At 42.4% G+C, this 27,536-nt stretch overlaps 1 protein-coding gene across 3 annotated transcripts in view; it reads left to right on the top strand.

The window, feature by feature from the left end:
• tbc1d32 (TBC1 domain family, member 32) overlaps positions 1–27,536 on the top strand; it is a 272,496-nt gene that overhangs the window by 219,184 nt on the left and 25,776 nt on the right. For all 3 annotated transcript variants that reach the window (XM_078212743.1, XM_078212744.1, XM_078212742.1), the window contains 3 exons: positions 1,935–2,012; positions 17,985–18,054; positions 18,880–18,995. In XM_078212743.1, coding sequence (XP_078068869.1) covers positions 1,935–2,012; positions 17,985–18,054; positions 18,880–18,995 — 264 coding nt within the window. The remainder of the gene's footprint in view (positions 1–1,934; positions 2,013–17,984; positions 18,055–18,879; positions 18,996–27,536) is intronic.

Here is a 27,536-nt window from a genome sequence, read left to right as displayed (position 1 = left end):
TTCTGATTTGGCAAACACTTGAAAACAGACACATGGGTGACCCTTTATAAATCATGGCTCAGTTAGCACTTTTGCTGCTGAATCAGAAAGATGGGTTAAAGTCCCACTCGAGGATAATAAGCAAAAATGTCTGGGCTGATAATCCAATGCAGTACAGAGGGAGTGTTTCATGTTTTGAACTTTTGCCTTTCAGAGGAGACCTCAAACCGAGGCGCCATTTACTGGTGTATGTATAAGATTTCATAACAGTATTCCGAAGAACAGCAGGGCAATTATCTCCACCATCCTGGGCCAAACTTTATCCCTTAAACAGCATTACACAATCAGATTATCTGCTGACAATCACATTACTATATTTAGGAGTTTGCCGTACACAAATTAGCTGCCGCATACCATACATCACAATGATAGTGACTACAATTCAAAAGTACTTTATTTGCCATAAAATGTTTTGAGATGTCCAGTGGTTATGAAAAGTGCTATTTAAATGCAGAATTGTTTTAACGAGAAAATGCTGCACCATGAAAGGTGCCATATTTTGAATGAGACGTTAAACCAAACCATTTGCCCCTCAGTTGGACATAAGAGATCACTATATTAAATAAGAGTTATCCTTGATGCCTTAGCTAATAGTTGTAGGGCGGCATCATGGCACAGTGGTTAGCACTGCTGCCTCTCAGCGGCAGGGACCCGGGTTCAATTACTGGCTTGGGTCACTGTCTGTGCAGAGTTTGCACGTTCTCCCTGTGCATGGGTTTCCTCCAAGTGTTTAGCTTCCTCCCGCTGTCCGACAGACGTGCTGGTTAGGTGCATTGGCCATGCTAAATTCTCTCTGTGTACCCAAACAGGCACTGGAGTGTGGCAACTAGCGGATTTTCAGTGACTTCATTTCAGTGTTAATGTAAGCCTACTTGTGACACGAATAAATAAACTTAAAAATACCTCAATCAGTATAATAAAACTAGATTATCTGGTCATATTAAATTGCTGTTTGTGTGGTACTTCGATAAGTAAATTGACTGCCAGGTTTCCTACGTGACAGTAGTAAATACACTTCAAAAGTACTTATTTAGCTATGAAATGCTTTGGGATGTCCCGAGATTCTGAAAGTCGCTATATTAATGCAAGTCTTTTCTTTGGCCCTGGTTTCAATGTGTACATACATATGAACATACAAATTAGGTGCAGGAGTAGGCACCTCAAGCCTGCTCCACCATTTGATGGTGGCCTCAGCCCTACTTTCTTGTCTATTCTCCATAACGTTTTGACTACCTTGTTAATCAAGGATCTATCTCTCTCGGCCTTAAACATGTTCAATGACTCTACCTGTACTGCTCTCTGGGAATTCAGAATTCCTGATTCACTCTAACTAAGGAAAGGATGAGATTAAAAGGAAGATGAGAGTCTGTCAACGCCAGAATCATTACAACACCAATTAAACCACGCTCTGCTTCAATGCAAGCTCGGATAGCTCCTGATTTCCACTCCTGTACTTCATTCCCTGCATGGCCGTTGCCAACAAAACATCTTGATTTGAAGTCTGCAGGACGATTGACAAACAACTAATCTTACAGATCTTTGATCAAAATGCACTCCTCCAAATAAAATGAAGATAAAGTGTAAACAAAATTTAATTCTGAAAACAATTCCCTTTATTTAGTTTGTTGTGGTCACTTTTTAATTAATTTTCTTTCCACACTGTTTTCATTGCTTTATATTTTTCTATTTGTTCTGCTTTTCAACTGAATGCTTTTCTAGCGCTATCTCGAACAGATTGAATGCTATTGTTGAAATGTCATAAAAATAGTAAAAACATGGTCACTTTTATTTTCCAACATTAAATCGATAAAATCCAAGTTGGCTAAAATTTCTAAAATTGCAAACAAAAAAATGTTCTGACTTTTTAATGTCCTATTTATTTCTTCAAATTTTAGTTCTTATAGAATTGTTGGAAAAAGTTGTGGATCATCTCTCTGACAATCCATCAGAGTGTTTCTTCACACCATATGAAGGTGAGTTATTTTCATCTGTTGCCCAATAATTTAAATGCAACACAACTTGATATTGACAGCTGTTATGCTTTACAAGAATCTTTTGAATTTAAAATGCTAATTGTGCAAATGGAACACTGATTTTTTTTGAGAAGAACATTTACTGCAACCAATTATAGATAATGTTTTCCCAGAATTCTATTTAGGATTAGTAATTAGGCATTTAATTCAGTGAGTCAATTTTTGACATGGATCTAGAAAATGCTGTGAATAATGTAATCAAAATCACAATTCATAAGTTGATGGGTAAGTAATCAATCAATTGATAATTAAAATACGCTTCACTCTTGAGAAGAATCTGATTGTTCAGAAGTCTTTCCAAACAAAATTTTATTACCCCAACTGTTCTTATTATAAATCTGTGGATTAATGTTAAAGCAGTTGCACATTTGGGAAGGAGAATACCCAGCATGTCTCTGTGGAGTGATTTCTGTGGAAAGATTCTTTCCAGATGCTTTGAGTAATTTCTTACAAAGGAGATTAATTTATAGCAAATACAAAATGGGCTCATATGTTTCTAAAACAGTTGTCATGAACATGGCACCTGTACACTTTGTGGTTCAGAATATAAAATGTTATGAAATGGTTAGAAATCTGAAGCAATTGATCTGATTAAAATTGGTACAATTCAGTGTTTATTTTAAATGACATGTTTGTTTGAAATTATGCAATTTTTCTGACTTGCTGAAGTCAGTTTATAATAGACCAGTGAGGTATCCTTCTTGTGCTCTTCATGTTTGTGTGGAGGGAATGACTAAATATCAGCAGCATGCTTTCAAAGAAACCCCAAAACTGTTGCACTCTTTAATCAGCAAACACTGTGCCAAGATTACATGAGGTACAGACACAATGGGTGGGATTTTACTGCCTTGCTCATCCCAAAACCGTAAAACCCCACCCGAGGTCAACAGACCTTCCCATTGTCCACCCCTCGCCTGCTCCAATTCCCATGGCGGGAGGGGTGGTAAAATTCCGGCCAATGGGCCGAATAGTTTCCTCCTGCACCATAACAATTATGTGATTCTGTGTAACCAGTTCAGACCATTAATGGAACTCTATTGTATTAGTCAAATTGACAATTGAAATTGGCAAATTAGTAACATTCACAAATGACAAGTTACAAGGGCTGGCCTGTTTTCTGGAATTCCACCGAAAGTGGAATGGGATAGCAGTGGTGAATGAGGAAAATTTGGTGGTGGGATCTTTGCAACCTCTTGACCACAATTTTCTTCCTTGATTTCCATTATTGCTACTGGTCACTGTTCCTTCCCTGAATGCTGTGCTCAAAAGCAGGAGGTGGGGTGGGGTTATGGGATCGGGTACTCTGTCCATCACAGTTACTGGGCATCCTCGGACTCCCATGTGGAACATGGGACATGAGAGGCTGCGAGGATTTCCTCCAGGTGCTCAGGTTTTCTCCCACACTCCAAAGATGTGCGGGTTAGGTTGATTGGCCATGGAAAATACGGGGAGAACACGCAGACTCCATATAGACAGTGACCCGAGGCTGGAATTGAACCCGGGTCCCTGGTGCTCTGAGGCAGGGAAAAACCAATCTCAAACTCTCATTCAAAAAGATAGCCCTTGGCCCTTTTATCACTTGAGCCTTCTCTAAAGCAGATAATTTCCCTAAGTGTTTCTTTCTGTTCTTGAGCAGTTACATCCCCTAATCTTCCTCCATCCCATTTCCCTTCAGTCTCTGTCCTTGGAGTAAAACTCCGAGCTGCCTCACCAGCATCCTCAAGCACCCAGCTTCCTCTCCTCTTCTTCACTACTTGCATTGCAACAATGACTTCACTTCAGATGTACTTCAGTGGCTGTGAAGCATTTTATGATATCCGGTGGTTGTGAAGGCACTATAAATACAATTTAGTCTGTTTTTTTGTCATCCCAACTCTCTTATCCTCACTTTTGATGCATTCATTCTGATCAGTTCTCAAATAATCTCCCAATTTAGCACTCCTAGCAGACCTCAGAGGAAACTCAAATCTAAGGGCTATAAGCTTGAGCAGCATGATTCACAAGTCCGAGCCATTTGTTGCCTGTCATGCCTTGACCATGTCAAATAATAAGAACATAAGAACTAGAGCAGGAGTAGGCCATCTTGCCCCTTGAGCCCAGATCATGGCTGATCTTTTCATGGACTCAGCTCCACTTAACCTGCCCACTCACCATAACCCTTTATTCCTTTACTGTTCAAAAAATTATCATAGAATCATATTATCTATTCCCTTCATAATCATATATGTTTCTATAAGATCTCCCCTCATTCCAATGAGTATAGCCCCAGTCTATTCAGTCTCTCCTCATAAGCCAATGCTCTTAACACCAGAATCAACCTAGTGAATCCCCTCTGTACCCCCTCCAATGCCAGTATATCGTTTCTCAAGTTAGGAGACCAAAACTGTACACAGTACACCAGGTGTGGCCTCACCAGCACCTCATACAGCTGCAACATAACCTCGCTTGTTTTAAACTCCATCCCTCCAGCAATGAAGGACAAAATTCCACTTGCCGCCTTAATTACCTGCTGCACCTGCAAACCAACTATTTGTGACTCGTGCACAAGGACACCCAGGTCCCTCTGCACAGCAGCATGCTGCAATTTTTTACCATTTAAGTAATTGCCCATTTTGCTGTTATTCCTACCAAAATGGATGACCTCACATTTACCAACATTGTACTCCATCTGCCAGACCTTTGCCCACTCACTTAGACTATCGATATCCCTTTGCAGACTTTCAGTGTCCTCTGCACACTTTGCTCTGCCACTCATCTTATCATGTGCGAATTTTGACACACTGCACTAGATCCCCAACTCCAAATAATCTATGTAAATTGTAAACAATTGCGGTCCCAACACTGATCCCTGAGGCACACCACTAGCACTGAGAACTCACAAAGAACTTTATAATCTCCAAAATGGAGGCAACCTGTTTTAGTGCCTCTATCTCCCCTAACCTCACAGCTACTGCTCCCAATTCTGTGACATTACATAGCTGCTTGTATAGTACTTACCAAATTTTTTCAAGATTCATCTCAATGTCTTTCTGAGCTGAGCTGTGACGATTAAAATCTGTTCCCCCTCATTCTTAATCCTTTTACGAGTAGGAACAGTTTATTCTGATCTATAGTGTTCAACCCGTCATGATTTTGAACATTCCTATCAAGTCTCCTCTTAATCTCTTTCTCTCCAAGGAGAACAGTTCCAACCTCTCATATCTATACTCAAGACTGAAGTTTCCCATTCTTGTAAACCCCTTCTGCACTCTCTTCTGCACTTTCACCAATGCATTCTTCCTATAGTGTGGTGTCCAGAACTGTTCACAATATCCCAGTTGAGATCTTGTATTAGTTCAGCATAACCTCCTTGCTCTTGTACTCTATGCTCCTATTAATTAAATCCAGAATACTATATGCTATCTTAACTGTTCTCCACCGGTCCTGCCATCACATATACACCCAGATCCCTCTTCTCCCACATCCCTTTCTGAATTTTACCCCTTATTTTATATTTGCCAGAAACATCCGACCTCGTCCACAGCTGGGGTTCTCCACTGCCGCTGCAGTGGATGGAGTTTTGGCCAAGCACTGAATTCTCCACTCTCGCTGGCAGCTTTTAGAACGATGACTTGCTCCAACTACCTTATATTTAAGGCATGTAGGCTGACTTAATTGTGCATGCTGGCGCAATTCAGGCTAGCTTCTCATTATTTGGCAACACCTGCTCAGGCATGCAGCTACTCAACAGTGCTCTTAGCACAAGGCAGCATGAAGTTTGTATGTTCCCTGTATGGGAGGCAATGGGCATGTATGTGATATTCCCCCATGCCTGTTTATAGGCCTTTTCCAAATTTGCACTTAAGGAGTCTACTGCAATTACATTCGGTCCTGTTGACATCTCATTTTTAGATTAATATGGACTAATTTGTCCTCTTGCCTAAAGAGGGCTACACTTGCCTTAAGAAGGAATACAACATGAGATTGCTTCCTGAGATTAAGTGATTGTCCTCTGAGGCAAGATTAAGTTGACTAGCTGAGAATATATATTCCCTAGAGTTTAGAGGAATGAAAGGACATCTCATTGAAAGCATAAAAAATTGAGGGACTTAACACGATAGATGCCGAGAGAGTGTTTCCCTTTGCTGGGAAACTAGGACTAAGTGTCATTTAAGAACATGATGAGCAGAAATTTGTTCACTCAAGTAGTTTTGAATCTTTGAAATTCTGTGCTCCAGGCTGTTGTAGACACTCGTCCTTAAGCATATTTGGGGGAGGCATGGTGCAGTGGTATTGTCACTAGACTAGTTATCCAGTGACCCGGGGTAATGCTCTGGAGACCCAGGTTCGAATCTCACCACAGAAGATGATGGAATTTAAACTCAATAAAACATCTAATGATAAAACACCTAATGATGACCATGAAATCATTGTCATAAAAACCAACTGGTTCACTAATTTCCTTTTGGGGTGTATGCCACTGTGCCACTCCCTCGGCATAATGGTATACAATCAGAACGGAATTGCCCTGGGAGTCCTTAACATTGACTCTGAGAACCCATGAAGTCACCAGATCAAACATGGGCAAAGAAACTTCTGTTGCCACATACCATGCCCCCCCCCCTCAGTTGATGAATCAGCACTCCTCCATGTTGAATACCATCTGGTGGAAGCACTGAGGCAGCAATAATGTAGAATGTACTCTTGGTGGGGGGAGTTCAATGTCTATCACCAAAAATGGCTTGGTAGTACCACCGCAGACCAAGCTAGCCGGGTCCTATACGACATAGCTGCCAGATTGAATGAAATACTCTCCACTTCCCTGGATGAGTGCAGCTCCAACAACACTCAAGAAGCTTGACACCATCCAGGACAAAGCAGTCCTTCCACAAACGTTCAATGCCTCCACCACCGATGAACAATGGTAGCTACATGTACCATCTGCAAGATGCACTGCAGGAATTCACCAAGGTTCCACTAAGGATGGGGGATAAAATGCTGGCCTTGTCAGCAATGTCCACATTCCAGAAATGAATAAATAAAAAATGGAAATTGATAGATTTTTCGATACTAAGGGAATCAAAAAGATACAAACATTGTGTTGGGCAGTTGAATTGAGCTAGAAGATCAGCCATGATAATGACCTAGAGATGCTCCTGTTATGTTCTTTACTAATTGATTTGTAACAACAATTTCATAGAAATCATAGAAACCCTACAGTGCAGAAGGAGGCCATTCGGCCCATCGAGTCTGCACCGACCACAATCCCACCCAGGCCCTACCCCCACATATTTTACCCGCTAATCCCTCTAACCTATGCATCTCAGGACTCTAAGGGGCAATTTTTTTAACCTGGCCAATCAACCTAATCCGCACATCTTTGGACTGTGGGAGGAAACCAGAGCACCCGGAGGAAACCCACGCAGACACGAGGAGAATGTGCAAACTCCACACAGACAGTGACCCGAGCCGGAAATCGAACCCGGGACCCTGGAGCTGTGAAGCAGCAGTGCTAACCACTGTGCTACCGTGGCTAGACTGTGTGGATCAGAACCTACCTGCAAATACACAGAAGAAAAGCCTTTTCAAAAATTATTTAGATAGGCATTATATTCATTGCCTTAACTAGACTACAATCTGGGTCGGTGAGGATCTGGGAATAATTGGGAAACATGTTACAAAGAAGGGACACAGATCCATACTTCAATATTGCTATCTCACTCTATTGCTATCAAGCATTCACTTCCAAATTAAATCCTGGGAATAGTATTTCAACATAGATTCATTTATTGCTGTGAAGAACCTGTGTCATTAAAGGCGACATGAATTTTCCTTGATTGTTGGCGTTTTGTTCATGAAGGCAAAAATAACCTTTTTAAAAGTAGCAGCTGATTGTGGCTTTGATGTGGATGTTTGATTGTGTTTTCTTTGCTCTATGAGGCAAGAAATAAGAACATAATGAAAAGAAAAGACTGGCTTCTTTCTAAGAGTGACAATTCCAACCACCTTTGTAATCTCTTCAAATTCAATGAGCACGAATCAGTTTTCTTTAAACCAGACTGGGCTGGGAAAACCTTCACGTCCCAGTTGCCAACAATTCATTAACTCCTGTTTCAATTCATCCATCTTTGTAACAGTGCTTGAAGTCCACAGGCAGGAAAATAACATTTTTGATGCTGAGAAAAATATTGTGGCTCTAATTTTTGATAAGTTTTAGAACCTATTTAATGCTAGGCAGGAAATAACACTCATGGGCCAATATTTAATGGAACCTGGTGGAACAGACATGATGGTGGGAAGCCAAAGAATCAGACTGGCATACCCACTTCAAGTTTTGATGTCAAGAAAATGTAGTTGGAGTTGGGGCAAGTTAGGGGCTGTGGCAGGTGGTGGGATGGGCTAAAACAGGAATTCCTCCGGCTGCCAGTCGTTGTCAATTAGGCTCATTAATGAGCCACTTAAAGATAATTATGCTGAGCCCACTAAAATTTAATGGTGGGCTCAGGGTTTAATGGGATTCATACAATCTCTCGTGGCTCTCAAAAGCCAGCTATCAAATCCTGTTCCAGATGATCCCTCATGTACTGGCCCTCAGTGGTTGATCAAGGGACCCTACATTGGGAAGAGAGTTGGGCCTGCTAAAAGCCAACCCCTACCGTCCCCTCTGCCCTTTCATCCAGCCATCTTTCCCCACTACTACCCTCTCCCCTTGGGCCTGTTCTGCCCCACTCACCTGTCTCCAGAGATCCAGCAGTGAACCCTGATGAAGGTTTCAGGCGCATTACCAGTAACAGCCAGCATTCCAGATGTCAGCAATGGAGAACTGCCAGCCTCTGATTGTCCAGCAGCTCTCAGGGATTGGATTTCCAATACTAACTAGCCAGGTAAGTGCCTGAGTGCACTTAAATTGTGTCAGGCCTCCTGACAGAGGCGACTCTCACTGGGTCTTCAACTCGTGGCAATACTCCTGCCACTGGAACTAAATTCCATCTGTGATGTTCACAAAGTTTATTTTGTAGTATTGATGTAATTGTGAATTCTCTGGCATAGTTGAATGCTTTCCACTGGTTGACAATACAATAACATTTGTTTGGAGTAGGATCCTATTGGGTTAAATCTGTCATTTTCTAAATCTTTAAAGGCATTATATGTAACATATGTTGCTGCACCAGTAATCCAGAGACATGGGCTAAACTCCAGAGACATGAATTCAAGTTCCACCGCAGCAGCTAGGGGAATTAAAATTCACTTAATTAATTAATCTGGAATAAAATGCTAGTCTCATTAATAATCATAAGCAACCAGATTCTAGTTGAGGACAACAGCAGGCTCCTGACGCTGCTGACTCAATTGTCAGGAGACCTCAGGAGCTCAGATGGATAAGTTTTCATGAAAAATAATTAAAATCCAGATGCTAAGAGTCATGAGATAAACACCTCACTGGAGTTGGGAGAGTTGTCACCATGGGTGCCCTCCATGCATGCACTCCCCTCTTGCAGTCAAGTCTTTGGCACTAATGAGTGGGTTGTCTACCTGATGTCAGAACAATGCCCTTAAGTTAACTGTGCTAATTGGCCTCACTTGTTGGAATAAGTGGCTCTACATCCCATCCCGCTACTGAGAAAATGTCCCGTCATCTGGACTAGAGCCAGAGCTCCCTGAAGAACTAACAATTTAGAGGTTAAATTGAGGTAAAAAAAGGAGACTTATGACAATTGTAAGATTCATAATACAGTAGGAAACAATGCTAAATAGAGACAGTACAGAGGCAATCTAAGAAAAGAAATTAGGGGCGGCAAAGAGAATATAAGAATAGTTCAGCAGCAAATATAAAAGGGAACACAAATGTCTTTCATAAGCACGCAAATAGTAAGAGGGTAATCAAAAAATGGAACCTGTAAGCAGGAAGCTTTTCTTGTGGAGATAGAGGGCATGGCTGTGGTGTTCAGAGAGTACTTAATGCAATGTTGCAGTAAAGGAGGAAGCAGTAGCAATATTCGATGGTATAAAAATAAATAAGGCTTGCTGTCTTCAAAAAGAAAAGTTACCTAATCTGGTTAGGAGGCTTCGTACTGAGGAAAGTAAGGGTAGAATTCAGAGGTTTGGAAGACAATATTACAATTTCCCTTGGATGGGGCTAATATCGGAGGGCTGAACAATTACAATTATTACACCCTGTTTTTTTTTAAAATGGCTATAAACTATACACCAGTTGGTCATGAGAACGCCTTAAGAGATTATGTAACAAAGCTAATTAGCATTTTAAAAAGCATGAAGAAATAAATTAAAATCAATATAGATTTATTAAAGCAAAATTATGTTTAACTTGATAAGAGTTTTTTGATGTAGTAACAGCAATTAGTATTAGAATTACTGCTCTTTTTAATATATATTAATATATAACCTGGATGGGCTGCAGGGAATCATTTCAAAATTTGCAAATGATATGAAACTTGGAAATGTCGTAAATATATTAAACAATGCGATTAACAACATACTTCAGGAGGACATAAAATTGTAAAATGGACGGGCACACAAAATTTAATTCAGGGAAGTGTTAAGTGATACACTTTAATAGGAAAAATGAGAAGAGGCAAAAATAGCAGAAGGAATCTTTGACTTTATTAATTAAGGAATAGAGGGCAAAAATAAGGGATTTATACTAAATGTTTATGAAACATTGGCTAGGCCCCAGCCAATTCAAGGCACCATGTTTTAGGAGCTATGTCAAGGCCTAAAAGAGGATGAAAAAGAGCTTTGCAAGCACATTACCAAGAAAACATGGGGTGAAATTATACGGCTCTTCCTGCCAGCGGGACTTTCCGGTCCTGCCGAAGTTGAAGGATTTCTGAACAATTTGCCACATTTTCCCACACCTGCCACAACAAGGGTGTAAAGTTCCACCCATGGAGATGGAAAGTCCAGTTGCAACATAATATGCCTCCTTATCCTGTGTGCTGCACATGATCTTGTGATCAATAGCACTCTTTTCCACCAAAAATATGTTTTGAGACATCCTGGCAACATCTTAGCAACATCCATGATTAAAGCACTGAGACATAATAGACTATGGGATAGTCAGGATCAAGGTTTGAAAGATATGGGCATTACATGTGCTACAGCTGTGAATGCTGAACAGACCACTGACTCATCCACTCGTTATTGGTGACAATTTCCAAAAACTCGAATATGTAATTTATCAAAGGCAGAACTGACAAGTTGGATTCAGTGGGATTCCACTCCACTGATGTCAGATTTTTTGGATAGATAGCTTCCAAGATATGGGAAGTGAGGGAATTTTCCATTTTCCCTCAATTTTTTATGCTTTCAATGAGATGTCCTTTCATTCCTCTAAACTCTCGGGAACATATATTCTCAGCTAGTCAACTGAATCTTGCCTCCGAGGACAATCACTTAATCTCAGGAAGCAATTTAATAAATCACGTTACATTCCTTCTCAAGGCAAGTATAGCCCTCTTTAGGCGATATGTTAGGGAGTCTGCTCACACAGGGGCCAAAATAATTGTTTCCAAGGCAACCGCAAAGCCTCCATGAAGATCTAATCTGTTAACATCAACACAAGGTGAGCAGAAGGCTAATCCTGGTGTAAATGGTTATTCATCATCAATGATGGTGTCAAGATCATCCAATCAGCAAGAATAGCTGAGAGAACAGACTGAGCGAGAAAGGACAGCTGCTCTAGCCAAACATCTGCCACCATCTGCACTGGCCAGCGACTGTGTCTTCACTGTCAGAGAGCTTGCAAGGCCAAGGTAGGGCTTGGAAGTCATCTGTAAACCAATAGCCAAAACTACTATTTCACTTCCAACCAGCCATCTGTAAGAAAAACATCCCTGATGCGAGGGTTTGCCAACAAGTAGACCAGAAATAAGAGACTTCAGTTACGTGGAGAGAGTAGAGAAGCTGAAGGTTCTCTCCTCAGAGCTGAGAAGGTGGTGAAAAAATTTGATTGAAATACAGTTTTAAAAATTATTTATGGTTTTGATAGGGTCAATAAAGGGAAACTGTTTCCAGTGACTGGTAGGTATTATCTCATCCAGGTCATTGACAAAAGCATATAGGGACAAAGAAAGCTAATGTGCTATCATGTTAAAGGATGCGGCTTTCCTTCTTAGCCTGTCCCTTTGGATCATGATGACTAGTTTCCACACTCATTCACTGGGTTCTGAGATGGCTGATCAGTGCACAATCTGAAGACCCTGCCACTTGCAGGGCGTTGTTCTTGGAGGGTCAGATAGATGAGTTGATGGGAGGTTTGAGGCATCAGACAGAGTGTACAACTTCGCCCCTGCATGTTGTTGACAAAGTCTCTCTGTTTGATGCTTTCCCAAATGAACCTTCTCCGTGTTGTTTGGTCACAAGCCAGGGACTCCCAGGAGTCAGGATGGATGATGTTTAACACCTTCAGGGTTGTTTTGAGGGCATCCTTAAAGCAATTCAATCATCTTCTTGGGAGCCTCCTGCCATGACTGAGTTCTGAGTAGAGCAGTGTCATTGCACCAACTTGCTTTTCCATCTCCCTTGCTGCAATTCCGCACCTTGTCTCCACCAAATTAGCCACAAATGTGCAGATAATTTACAGGACAGGAAACTTGTTGAACCTATGCCACCGACAATCCAAAATCAAAGTCACTCCAACTTCAACCATTGGGCTTCAGTATACTGATAAAGCTTATGTGTGCACAGTCAAAAACAACTCCAAATAATTGTTGAATTCTTCTCCAAAGCATTTGAGAAAACATGTCTTTCACTAAACACCCAGAAAGCTAAAGTTCTCTTCCAACTGGCTCCCACACTATGACCCACCCACCCCCGCCATCCATTAAGGTCAGTGGTGAGATCCTGGAAAATGTGGGCCCCTTCCATATTTTGGAAGTCTCCTCTCAACAAAGGCAGACATAGACAATGTAATTCATCACCACCTCCAACGTGCCAGCTCAGCCTTCAGCCAACTGAGAGAAAGGTCAAACCCAAGACTAAGACCAAGGTTTACCGGTAACTGTGACCCTTGTGCTACTACATGCTTTGGAATCTTGAACAACCTAAAACAGGCACTTCAAACAACTGGGAAGTGCCACTGCAGTACCACTTGCAAGATTCCCCAAATCCAGTGGCAAGAAAGGCAATCCAACAGTAGAATCAGAGAATCTCTACAGTACAGAAGGAGGCCATTCGGCCCATCGAGTCTGTACCGACCACAATCCCACCCGAGGCCCTATTCCCGTAACCCCACACATTTACCCTGCTAATCCCCCTGACACAAGGGTCAATTTAGCATGGCCAATCAACCTAAGCCACACATCTTTGGACTGTGAGAGGAAACTGGAGCACCCAGGGGGAACCCATGCAGACAGGGAGAAAATGCAAACTCCACACAGACAGTGACTGAAGGCCGGAATTGAGCCTCTCCAAAGCCAGTATGCCCAGCATCAAGACCTTAAACCTCAAAAGCAGCTCCATTGGACAGGGATTGTAATTTGGATGCCTGATGCCAGACGCCTGAAGCAACTGCTCTACTCTGAATTCAGTAGGACATGGAGTGAATTAAGGAATATATCATTTTATTGGAAAATGGAGGAGAATGAGATAAGATATTGGTGTAAAAGGTGGACTTTATTATAGATGTATTTTAAAATCCTTTGTAGCAATCATTGGGGTGTCCTCTGATTGTTGGTTTTGATGACCCTCTACCATGCATTCCTAACTCCAATTCCTCCGTGCCAGCAATATCAAAGACCAGTCCTTCTAAGATGGTGAAACTGAGGGACACAGCAGGTTGTAAACTATCTGTGGAACATGATCTGGTGCATAGTGCACACTCCTGCTCAACCTAATCAGGAAGTAGCAAAGTGCTGTGATAGATCTTTTGCAATTTGTCCCTCACCTTCTGCACACCCAGGGTGTAGGAAAGACTGAGAACAAATCTCAGGCAAAATTGAAGACTCAGGAAATTCAGAGTGAAACCATGAAACTGAGTCAACTTAATACCTATAATTCATGCAATTAGAAAGTGGCCTCTGTACCCGATCTCCCACTCTTCCACGAGCATGAATGAGAACTCTGCAGTTAAATCAGCCTGTTCATGGAATTTTCTAGTAAAGCAGCGCATGCTTAAATGCTTGCACAGAGCTCTATTTTCCAGCTTCTGAAAATTGATATAAAAAATGAAAGGAGTGCTAACTTTCCTGTCAGCCCTTTCAGTTAAAAGCTTTAGTGGGAGATCACTGGAAACTGAGTTATGCTGTGTTCCCTCTAACTTAGAAGTGGTAGAACTATTGTCCATCTGACCAAGACCGCAAGAAACTGCAAAGGTTGTGAACGGAGCCCAGTCCATCACGCAAATCGGCTTTTATATCCCATCTGTTGACACTGCCTACACTTCCCGTTGCCTCGGAAAAGCAGTCCGCATAATCAAGGACCCCACACACCCAGGACATATTCTCTTCCACCTTCTTCCGTCAGGAAAAAGATACAGAAGTCTGAGCTCATGTACCTACCGACTCGAGCAGCTTCTTCTCTGTTACCATCAGACTTTTGAATGGACCTACCTTATATTAAGTTGTTCTTTCTCTACACCCTAGCTATGACTGTAACACTACATTCTGCACCCTCTCCTTTGCTTCTCCCCTATGTACTCTATGAATGGTATGCTTTGTATAGTGCGCAAGGAACAATACTTTTTGCTGTATACCAATACATCTGACAATAATAAATCAAATCAAATCACCATCATTGTAGCTGGTTTGCAGTTACTAGGTTAATCCCTACCCCTTCTATAAACAGGGGTGTAATATTGCAGTCCTCTGGCACCATATCCATAGTAAGAAGTTTAACAACACCAGGTAAAAGTCTGACAGGTTTATTTGGTAGCAAATGCCACTAGCTTTCGGAGCGCTGCCCCTTCGTCAGGTGGAGTGGAGAAATGCTCACAAACAGAGCATACAGAGACACAAACTCAATTTACAGAATAATGATTGGAATGCAGTCTTTACAGATAATCAAGTCTTAAAGGTACAAACAATGTGAGTGGAGGGAGCATTAAGCACAGGTTAAAGAGATGTGTATTGTCTCCAGACAGGGCAGCCAGTGAGATTCTGCAAGTCCAGAAAAGCTGTGGGGGTTACAGATAGTGTGACATGAACCCAAGGTCCCGGTTGAGGCCGTCCTCATGTGTGCGGAACTTGGCTATCAGTTTCTGCTCAGCGACTCTGCGCTGTCGTGTGTCGTGAAGGCCGCCTTGGAGAACGCTTACGCGAAGATTGGAGGCCGAATGCCCGTGACCGCTGAAGTGCTCCCCAACAGGAAGAGAACAGTCTTGCCTGGTGATTGTCGAGCGGTGTTCATTTATCCGTTGTCGTAATGTCTGCATGGTTTCCCCAATATACCATGCCTCATGTCCCAAGGCCTGTTACATTGGGGAAACCATGCAGACGTTACGACAACGGATGAATGAACACTGCTCGACAATCACCACGCAAGACTGTTCTCTTCCTGTTGGGGAGCACTTCAGCGGTCACGGGCATTCGGCCTCCGATCTTCGCGTAAGCGTTCTCCAAGGCGGCCTTCACGACACACGACAGCGCAGAGTCGCTGAGCAGAAACTGATAGCCAAGTTCCGCACACATGAGGACGGCCTCAACCAGGATCTTGGGTTCATGTCACACTATCTGTAACCCCCACAGCTTGTCTGGACTTGCAGAATCTCACTGGCTGTCCTGCCTGGAGACAATACACATCGCTTTAACCTGTGCTTAATGCTCCCTCCACTCACATTGTTTGTACCTTTAAGACTTGATTATCTGTAAGACTACATTCCAATCATTATTCTGTGAATTGAGTTTGTGTCTCTGTATGCCCTGTTTGTGAGCATTTCTCCACTCCACCTGACGAAGGGGCAGCGCTCCGAAAGCTAGTGGCATTTGCTACCAAATAAACCTGTTGGACTTTAACCTGGTGTTGTTAAATTTCTTACTGTGTTTACCCCAGTCCAACGTCGGCATCTCCACATCATGACTACCATATCCATATCCAAGGAGGTTTGGATACTTGTGACCAGAACCCCTCTGTAATCTATATGCATCCCACCTGGACTGAGTAGGTTTTTTGCAGTGAGGTAAATAATGCGAACTTACAACCCTCTGTGCAAAACAGAAACCGTCATGCAATTCTCACCAGAAGGGGGGAGGGTGATGTTGCACCCTCATCTCACCTGTGAAGCAGGCAGCTGGGCTCTCGGGGCACCTTTGTGCAGGTGCCTGATCTCCCAGTATACTCCTCCATCCCCCTCCCACCCCCCCAATCACTGTCCCGGATGTAACCGCACTCCCCCGTCCCTGATCGCCACCCCCACCAATCAACCTCCACTCCCCCACCTCCCCAAAGGAGCTGCCCCCGCCTCCCTACCACCTCCAGTTAGGCTCCACCCCTTCTCAGGCCTCGGGCCCCATACCCTCAGGCCCCACCCCTTTGGGTCCTGTCCCTTGTCAGGGTGCCTGGTGGGCAATGCCAGGTACTGCCCCATGGTCACAGTCCGGCCCTGCCCCCAACCACCAGGGGGTTTTTAATGGCCTCTGGTCCCACTGGTGACGCCATCACGTGTGGTACCTGTTGGTGGGGCTCACTTGTGATTCTCGCTGGTGAGGACGTTGACCGGCTAAGCTAAGTGAGCCCAGAAAGAGCGCGAGACTGATCTCGCCGGTAAAACACTGCCAGTTAGATCAGGAGAGGCAAGAAACTGTGCCTGAACCCTATTTTTCACACCGGCTCACCATGCCGATCGACCAACGTGGCGAGCCGATAAGATTGCACTCAGTGACCTTTTTACTCTGAGGACTGCCAACTCTTTAAGTAAAGCTTCATTAATTTGATCCTATCCAGCAACACCGCTGCCTTTTCCTTTACCACTACATTAGCAGCATCCGTTTCTCAAGTGAACAACTAATTTATGCTATGAACTTCAGTAGTTGTGTGGAGTTAATCAAATAATTGATGAGCAAAATTTTGGAATTTGAAGTTGAAAGCTACACGCCCACCTGGGAGTGAATGACAACAGGGAAGATTAGCTGATTTTAATGGCCAATTTCATTAGCTTATCATTTGCTAATTTTCTGCACAAAAAGGCCAGGAGGACAGCAAGAAGTGGCAGTCCAATCAGGGTTCAGGTCAAAATAGAAGATCGAGTCCAATGATATCCTCTTCAGACAGGTATCCTTGTCATCTGCAACTTAATATTGCATTCAGCCAGACTGGAGTGGGAAGTGAGTAAAGCCTTCATTTTAGTTGTCACTCTCCTGCTTACGTCCATAAAGTGGAGGAAGTTAAAATATGACCCTCTTATCTACTACTGTGCTTTGATATATGATAAAGAATAAAACTCAAACAAATTTATGGAACTTTGCAAAATTACATAAGACGTCAATGATCTCAAAATCTAATGTACTACTATAGGGAACAATGTCAATAGTTCTACATATAAGAAATTGAATATAGAATCATGCATCATGGAAGTGGACCATTTGGCCCATCATGTACCAACTTTTGAAAGAATTGGTTCCAGCTTCGTGCCTTTCCCATCACGCTGCAGATTTTCCTTTTTCCAAATATTTTTCCAGTTTCTTTATGAAATTGTTATTGAATAAGCTTTTGCCACCCTTTCAGACATTGCATTCTAAGTGTTTTGAGTCCAAACACTTGGTTATCTAAAATAAAATTCTCCTCATTGCCCCTCTATTTTTTTTCCCAGTAATGGAAGGGCAATAGTATTGGTAAGACATTCATTGGTCGGATCAGTATCTTTGCTTTCTTATTCCATTGCTGTTTGGATTTTGAAATTATGCTGTAGTGTGTTGGGGTAGAGATGCTGGGCTTGCGTCTGAAAGTTGCACTGAATATTTCCTTATTTTCTTTTCATAGCTTCTGATACTAGTGTCAAACATTTCAACCACTCTCCTATTCAGCAACTTGGGATAAAGATGGTTGTAAGGTATTTTGCACTTTCTATACATCTTTTAAATTGTGTTTAACTTTTTTTTCAAATCAGCACATTATTAGATCAAAGACTGAAGCATTTTGAATTACAAACTGTGAGATTGGACAAGTGCAGATAATTCAGCTGTAGAATGTTGAATTCTTTAGGGTCGTGTTGCTGTATTTTTTTACAATAGGTGGCACTAAGCCATTACAAAAAATGTAAAATTTTCAATAGTAATGTTTAAGTCTAGTACTTTTAACTTTTTTTTTACAATGGGCCAGTGGTATATCTATTTCATAATATTACACATTGACAGGTCAATTAATATTGGTATCATCACTCAACTGTAGTTAACCATTTGTAGAACAAAACAAATAAAACTACAGTAAACCTTGTTATCCGGCACTCGACAACTGAAATTCTCAACTAAACAGATTTCCTGATGCGTCTCTGTTACAAATCATCACTTTACCAAGGAAGCGATTACAAAGTTATCTGCACGGGTATACTGTGTTATTTTATACTTTAATTCATGGTTTAATGTACCACTGAAGATTAGTAGTGAAAAAGAATACTGTTCTTTACTTCCTGAGTATTTGCATATTAGTTCATGCTTCAAGTATTGTGATGTATTCCATTGGTAAGCAACATTTTGGATTATCTGGCAACACCCATTCCCTGCACATGCCAGATTTCACTGTAGTACATTTTGATAGGTGTTCTTAACCAAAGTATTTAAATAACAAAAAAAAACACCAATCCACAAGTCTCACTTCTTTAGGATGCTGAGGCTAATACTCTAATAATTGAATATGTTTCAAAAAATCTCTGTTTCAGATATGGCAGGTCCCTTGGTTTACTAAAGGATGATTCTGACCAGGAGCTTGCAGTTCTGCTGATGCATTGTGAAAGATTTATGAAACAGCAACAAACTACCATAAGCTCCTCACTTTGTATCCTTCTGTGTAGTTTGTTACTTTGGCTTTTTAATGCATATGTAGAGCTATATCCTTGTTTTTATTACTATGAGTTACATGTTCTGTACAAATTTGATTATTTTGGATTCCCAAAACTCTGCCTTCATATCTTAGATCTCACTTCAAATCTAAGCCAAGTTATTTGTTTTTTTTCATTATTATTAATTTGTATTTTGATATTTAATCAGAATAGTCCCAAGAATATAACTCAACCAGTGATTTTTTTAATGTTGTGACTGGAAGTAAAGAGTGGTGTGGGTTTATTTAGAGGAATAATAATCAGGAATCTGTTTATATTTGTTCACTCTTGTTTTGTTGTGCTGTGTATCAAATGAACTTATATCACCAGACAGTATATTCTGGATCTCATCGCTTCTCGGCCTTTTGGCTAAGATCAAGCATCAGAACAAGCCCAAAATGCGGTGCAATGCCTCATCTTGTCAGCTTGGATCCTGTTTACCTCCCTTGTAGGGACCTTGAATTAGATTCAGTTGGTTTTTGAATTTGGTTTTTGGAGCAAGCAAAGAATGGACTGTATTTCCCAGTCCATTCTGCGCATTAGCTCTGTAACTTTAAGAATGGAATAAAAGTTTTTTAAAAAACTCACCAGGGCCATAAATTAAGGGATTCTCCCAAAAAAGTTCTAAGTGCTGAATTCACGAGGAAACTGATGTAAATCACAATTGTTTTTTCAGTGGGAGTTCATACTCGAATCTCCCATACTCTGTGCAATGCAGAGATCACAATCGTGAATATCATTAAAAGCTCAGGGGGTGGGGTCTATTCATGCCAGAGTCTGACAGTTCTGGGCCCTGTGCATACACAGTGGTCCCAAACTGTCATTCTGCAGTTTGCTGGCCAGCTCAATCGCTGACCAATCCAGGACCCTCACAGTGCTGCCCCCTCAGCTCCCCACCCCCTCCCCCCACCGGCCCGATCGCGCCCCCCCCCCGCCATCCATTTGTGGGCCAGCCCAAAACCTCCCTGTCCCGGAGCACTCGGATGTCCAGCCCCACCCCCTCTCCCACAGGAGGCAGACCCCCCCCCTCCCCAGCAGACGCCCCCAGTCCCGGACCCGATTATGACATTTAAATTACATTAAAAATAATTAAAATAATTTACCTGCTCTTCTCGGCAGTTTCAGCATGGTCCCGACCGTGCCAGATATCCAGCTCTCAGAGATGCGCGCGCCTCCAGAACGCATGCACGAATCAGCCCACACCCGATTCTCCTGCGCCACTGCACAAAGGGCACTGCGTCGGGATGGGAGAATCACCCCCCACATTTCTTCACATTGCACCTTGCTCTTCATAACGTGCTAGTTCTCCAGTGCACCAACATAACACGCAATTGTAACACTGCAATTTCAATAATCTGTTGCACAAAAGTGCTCGATAAAAAGTTTTTAAAATCAAATTGTTGATTTTTTTCAATGACATCAAGTTTTCTGGCTGAACTTTGAATGTAATTTTGTTGGCAAATGCCATTCACAGCATTGTTTTGTACTTTGGTATTTTGAATACGTAATGATAAAACTGAAAATCCTAGAAACCTGAAATAGGAACTAGCAATACTTGTAAACCTTTCAATATCTGAAAATAGAAGTGATGGACCAGCATTTCAGGTGGAGATCTTCTTTATCAGCATGCCAGTCCTGATAAAAGGCCTCCCACCAAAAAGGTGACTTTTTGCAGATGCTGATTAACCTGACATTTACAATAACTTTCATAGTGCCAGTATCTGAAGGCACTTTATCTGATTATTATATAACAATATTTATTACTGAACCACATTTTAAAAATGACAAAAAGCTTGGCCAAAAAGGTAGATTTTTTTTAATGTCGTCTGGTTCCCATACGTTATAAACAATTGCACTTTAGATTCAAATTGTCGGAGTTTCATCAAGTGTATTTCTTTCATCTCTCCATGTGGCTAGCGGATTGCTACATTATTACTCGGCATGTGACTGCAGTGCAGCAGTAAGACGTGGCACCCCAAGAAATATGTTCACATGAGAATGAATAACAAATAATGTAACAATATAACATCCCTCTTTCTTTCTTGAATATATAATGGCTCTATGGGGGGTAATCTTTCAGCTCTTCCTGCCAGTGGGATCTTCTGGTCACACCAACAGTGGACCCATCCCCTGCAAGTGTCCTGGCAGTGGAGGTGGAATCAGGGAAATCCCATTAACAGTATTGGTCATTGCTTGCCACCTGTGCGGCACAAATGTTACTTTCCACTTATCAGCCCAAGTCCGAATGTTGCCCAGGTCTTGCTGCATATGGACATGGACTGCTTCAGAATCGAAAGAATTTTGAATGTTGCTCAACATTGTGCAATCATTAGCAAACATTTCCACCTTAGACTTTATGATGGAGGGAAGGTCTTTGGTGAAACAGCTGAAGATGGGACTGAACTGATTGACCACCAACAATCATAACCATAAGACATAGGAGCAGACTTAGGCCACTCGGCCCATCGAGTCTGCTCCACCATTCAATCAGGGCTGATATTTTTCTCATCCCCATTCTCCTGCCTTTTCCCCATAACCCCTAATCCCCTTATTAATCAAGAATCTATCTATCTCTGTCTTAAAGACACTCAATGACCTGGCTTCCACAGTCTTCTGTGGCCAAGAGTTCCACAGATTCACCACTCTCTGGCAGAAGAAATTCCTCCTCATCTCTGTTTTAAAGGATCATCCCTTCAGCCTGAGATTGTGCCCTCTGGTTCTAGTTTTTCCTACTAGTGGAAACATCCTCTCCACGTCCAATCAATCCAGGCCTCGCAGTATTTTGTAAGTTTCAATAAGATCCCCCCATATCTTTCTAGACTCCAATGAGTAGAGACCCAGAGTCCTCAACCATTCCTCATACGACAAGCTTTTCATTCCAGGGATCATTCTTGTAAACCTCCTCTGGACCCTTTCCATGGCCAGTATATCCTTCCTTAGATACGGGCCCAAAACTGCTCACAATACTCCAAATGGGGTCTGACCAAGGTCTTTTACAGCCTCAGAAGTACATCCCTGCTCTTGTGTTCTAGCCCTCTTGACATGAACGCTAACATTGCATTTGCCTTCCTAACTGCCGACTGAACTGCGCGTTAACCTTAAGAGAATCTTGAACAAGGATTCCCAAGTCCCTTTGTGTTTCTGATTTCCTAAGCATTTCCCCATTTAGGAAATGGTTTATACCTCCATTCCTCCTTCCTTTGTGCTAGGAATGACTCCAGCCAGTAGATCATTTTCCCTTGATTCCCTTGTTAGGAAATGGAGATAGTTAAATAACTTATATTTGTATTTGTGGATATTAGAAATAATTTATAGCTTCAATTTATGTTTAATTTATATTCTTAATTTGTGAGTTAAAAAGATTGAAACCTGGGTCTAGTTTCACTTTACAGTAAAGACAACAGGCCTGGAGCTATTGGTATACTTGCATTTTAACGAGGTTTTACAACTTTTGAAGTAATTCAGAAGGGCCAAAGAAAAAACTGTATTGTTGACTGGCAACATGGGTCCAAAGAGGGGAACCCATAGACACAGAACAGCAGTTTTTAATTCAGTTGATGATTATGCTCTTAAGGTGAAGGGAGCAGTTTAAATCTCTCTAGCTGGGTATGCTAACAGATTATTGAGGAAAATAAGTTTAAGAATCTTAGATGAGTTACTCTCAAGTTAAAGTAACAGTGAATGTCGAGTCGGTTCTTGGTCTCAAGGGAGATACCAAGTTAACAGCAGTCTACTGGGAGAGGGAACTGTAGGGAGCAGGCCTAAAGGAAGACAGGTCAGTCCGGGAACCAGAACAGGAGTTTGGAACCAATTCTGTTCGTGAAGTTAAAAGTGAGGAGCAGAGGAAGGCTCAAAATTTAAAGTGAGAAAACTGCAGGAAGCAGACTTAAAGCAAAATAGGCCTGTGAGCAGCCAGAGATTCAAGCAAACAGTCAATTTGGGTAACTCCTTACTATGGGGCTGTGAAGCAGTGGTGTTCTGTTGGTATGTTTGTATACCTTAGAGAGTGTGTGGAAGGCGAAGCCTGAATACACGTAGTGATCCAGCGGAGAGTAACATCGCAAGGAGAGATCAAAACCCTGGAGGTGTGGACCCTTGTGGAAAGCATCCAAAAGAAAGCATTGTTGAGAGAAGATTCTAAAGCATTGAGGTTGGAAATGTGTTAAAGCTAGGGTACCAGTGAGACCAGTTGGCTCACTGTATGACAAGCGTCTCGGGGGGGATTGCTGAGAGACGCACTTGAGGTTGCATCTGTCACAGTTTTAGAATGTGGCATGTCTGACCACAGGTTGCCTATTTGTTTACTGGACTGTGTACTTACTGTAAATATTAGAGTATAAGCTAGATTTTGTAATTTGTGTTATCCGTATGAATCTGTATATATCTATATAGTTATGGGTGAAGGATTAATGCAATATAGTTCATTTTTTCTGAAAAATATTTTATTCCTTTGTTAAAAGTTCATCAGCGGACTCAGTGACTCTGTTCAGTAGCCACTCTCCCCATTTATAATAAAAATCTATCAGGCATAGTTCCACCCTAGAATCTGACTTGTCCAGTAGTAACACCAACTGGGATTGAGCTTTGATGTTAAGGACACTCACTGTTCAGTTCAGCTCTTTTCTCTGTGTTTGGACCAAGGCCATATGTGGACAGGAGTTGAGTGGACCTTGCAGAACTCAGACTGAGTGGTAGTGAGGAGTTATTTCTGAGTAAGTGTCACTTGAAACTACTATCATCAACCTCTTCCATTACTTTGCTGTGATCGAGAGTAGATTGATGGTTGGTAATTATCAAGATTGTATTTGTCCAGTTCTTTTGTGTACAGGGCACACCTGAGCAATTTTTCACATTGTCAGGTAGATGCTGGTGTTATAGCTGCTTGGCTAGAGCTGCAGTAAATTCTGGAGCTCAAATCTTCAGGACTATTGCTGAAATGTTGGCGGAGCCCATAGCCTATTCAGTATCCAATGCCTTCAGCCATTTCTTAATATCATGTGGAGTGAATCAAATTGGCTGAAGACATTGGATACTGAATCCAGTATCTGTGATGCTGGAGACTTCCAGAGGAGGCTGAGATGGATCATCTACTGGCACTTGTGGCTGAAGATTGTTACGAATGCTTCAGCCTTGTCTTTTGCTCTAATGTGTTGGGTTCCCCCAGCATTAAGGATGGGGATATTTGTGGAGCCTCCCCCGCCAGTGAGTTGATTAATTGTCCGCCACCATTTATGATTGGATATGGTAAGACTGCAGAGCTTAAATCTGATCCGTTGGTTGTGAGTGTTTAGCTCTGACAATGGCATGCTGCTTCTGCTACTTGACACGCAAGTAGTCCTGTGTTGTAGCTTCAGCAGGCTGATACATCTAAGTTCAGTTTTTAAACTAAAAACTTGATTCACACATTGGCCAGAAATAATATCCTTTACATAGGTAATTCACCCAAAATCCCCTTTATTCTGCTATTCAGAATTGGAACTACACCATTCAGAATTGGCACATTAAATACATAATGAAAATTACAAAGAAGAAATACTTGATATGATGGATGTAATGCCATGTTTATCACACTCCTGACATCTATTGAGTTCGCTCAAGTCATGAAACAAGCTTCAAGAGTGAAATTAACTTATCGGTACTTTACTATGTTGTGTTTCGGACAGAAGGGTGTCAATTTAAACAACCCTGATTTTCCATAGAATCCCTACAGAGCAGAAGGAGGCTATTTGGCCCATTGTGTCTGCACCAACTCTCCAAAAGAGAATCTTACCCTGGTGTTTTGATTTCCCCCTTTTATAAACGGTAGCATGTTTATGCCAATCCTCACATTTGGAGTGTTGTAATCCTCTATGAATAACTTGCACAGCAAACTCAAAGTAAAGAAAATAAAAGAAGTTGGTTTATTTCATAAATACACATAACAAATGGAAAGAGGTTTTGCAATGTCTGCCCCATTTATTTTGCATTTTTACAATACCAAAAGGGATAAGGGAAAGGAAGGAGCTTCAGGGCAGACCACAAGAAAAGTCCCAATTAGGGTTTATGTGTGTCCAGCCCCAGAATGAAAAGTCTAATGAAATGTTTCTTCAGAGGGGAGATTCACTGTTGCAAGATGACCCATCTTTCCAGAAAGAAGACTTCCACAGGGGAAAAGATACACATAGAATTGAATTAGTCTTGAAGGCACAAGTTCTAAGGTTCCAGTAGTCTGCAGTTTTGATGAGAGGCCAGAGTTCTATCTGCTGTCAAGTAATGATGGTATGGTGGTAGACAACGCAGTCTGCTGGAGCTACTATTTCTCTTCGGAGGTCAATCCATAACTACCTGAGTTAAGGTCCACAGCATGATATTACCAGTTCTGATGTGGAAATGCCGGCGTTGGACTGGGATAAACACAGTAATGAGTCTAACAACACCAGGTTAAAGTCCAACAGGTTTATTTGGTAGCAAATGCCACTAGCTTTCGGAGCACTGCTCCTTCGTCAGGTGAGTGGGAGATCTGCTAACAAACAGCAAACAGGACATATAAAGACAAACTCAAGTTACAGAATAATGATTGGAATGCGAGTCTTTACAGCTAATCAAGTCTTAAAGGTACAGACACTGTGAGTGGAGAGAGCATTTAGCACAGGTTAAAGAGATGTGTATTGTCTCCAGACAGGACAGCCAGTGAGATTTTGCAAGTCCAGGCAAGTTGTGGGGGTTACAGATAGTGTGACATGAACCCAAGATCCCGGTTGAGGCCGTCCTCATGTGTGCGGAACCTGGCTATCAGTCTCTGCTCAGCGACTCTGCACTGTCGTGTGTTGTGAAGGCCGCCTTGGAGAATGCTTACCCGAATATCAGAGGCCGAATGCCCGTGACCGCTGAAGTGCTCCCCAACAGGAAGAGAACAGTCTTGCCTGGTGATTGTCGAGCGGTGTTCATTCATCCCTTGTCATAGCGTCTGCATGGTTTCCCCAATGTACCATGCCTCGGGACATCCTTTCCTGCAGCGTTATCAGGGAGACAACATTAGCCGAGTTGCAAGAGTATGTACCGTATACCTGGTGGATGGTGTTCTCACGTGAGATGATGGCATCCTTGTCGATGATCCGGCATGTCTTGCAGCGGTTGCTGTGGCAGGGTTGTGTGGTGTCGTGGTCACTGTTCTCCTGAAGGCTGGGTAGTTTGCTGCGGACAGTGGTCTGTTTGAGGTTGTTTGAAGGCAAGAAGTGGGGGTGTGGAGATGGCCTTGGCGAGATGTTCGTCTTCATCAATGACATGTTGAAGGCTCCGGCGGAGATGTCGTAGCTTCTCCGCTCCGGGGAAGTACTGGACGACGCAGGATACTCTGTCCACCGTGTCCTGTGTTTGTCTTCAGAGGAGGTCGGCGCGGTTTTTCGCTGTGGCGCATCGGGACTATCGATTGATGAGTCGAGCGCCATATCCTGTTCTTACGAGGGCATCTTTCAGCGTCTGGAGGTGTCTGTTGCGATCCTCCTCATCCGAGCAGATCCTGTGTATGCGGACGACTTGTCCGTAGTGAATGGCTTCTTTAACGTGTTAAGGGTGGAAACTGGAGAAGTGGAGCATCGTGAGGTTATCCGTGGGCTTGTGGTCCAGTGAGGTGCTGAGGTGACCGTCCTTAATGGAGATGCGTGTGTCCAAGAATGCAACCGATTCCAGAGGGTAGTCCATGGTGAGTCTGATGGTGGGATGGAACTTGTTGATGTCATCATATAGTTGTTTCAGTGATTGCTCACCATGACTCCAAAGGAAGAAAATGTCATCGATGTATCTAGTGTATAGCATCTGTAATCCCCACAACTTGCCTGGACTTGCAAAATCTCACTGGCTGTCCTGTCTGGAGACAATACACATCTCTTTAACCTGTGCTAAATGCTTTCTCCACTCACATTGTCTGTACCTTTAAGACTTGATTAGCTGTAAAGACTCGCATTCCAATCATTATTCATTATTCTGTAACTTGAGTTTGTGTCTTTATATGCCCTGTTTGCTGTTTGTTAGCAGATCTCCCACTCACCTGACAAAGGAGCAACGCTCCGAAAGCCAGTGGTGTTTGCTACCAAATAAACCTGTTGGACTTTAACCTGGTGTTGTTAGACTCCTTACTGGTGATTACCAGTTCTAGCAGCTTGGGTGAGGTCATGTGACATACCTCCCACCAATCCTCTTGTATGTTAGACAAAGGATGTATTTCTCAGGGCTGAAATCTTGAGGTATTAAATAGGAGTCAGGATTCCTTTTGTTCTTGGAGAAGACTGGTTTCAGCTTGACTAAACAAAGCCCCTAGTTGAAAGCCATAATGTGTTGGAACAGGCTACACTTATGTTATTGGCACCAGATTGGAGACTAGGAGCTGCAAACTGCTGGTGCTGCCTTTGTTCATTGCTGGCTGGGACAGACATCACATTTGTGAGACCATTGCGTTGGCTTGGCAGGAATGATTTTGCGATACAAGGAGTGTTATATTCCAGGTGTGAAGTGTGAGCCTT

Source organism: Mustelus asterias, chromosome 5 (genome assembly GCF_964213995.1).
Source record: "Mustelus asterias chromosome 5, sMusAst1.hap1.1, whole genome shotgun sequence".
Lineage (NCBI taxonomy): Eukaryota > Metazoa > Chordata > Chondrichthyes > Carcharhiniformes > Triakidae > Mustelus > Mustelus asterias.
This window is presented reverse-complemented; position numbering and strand designations above follow the sequence as displayed.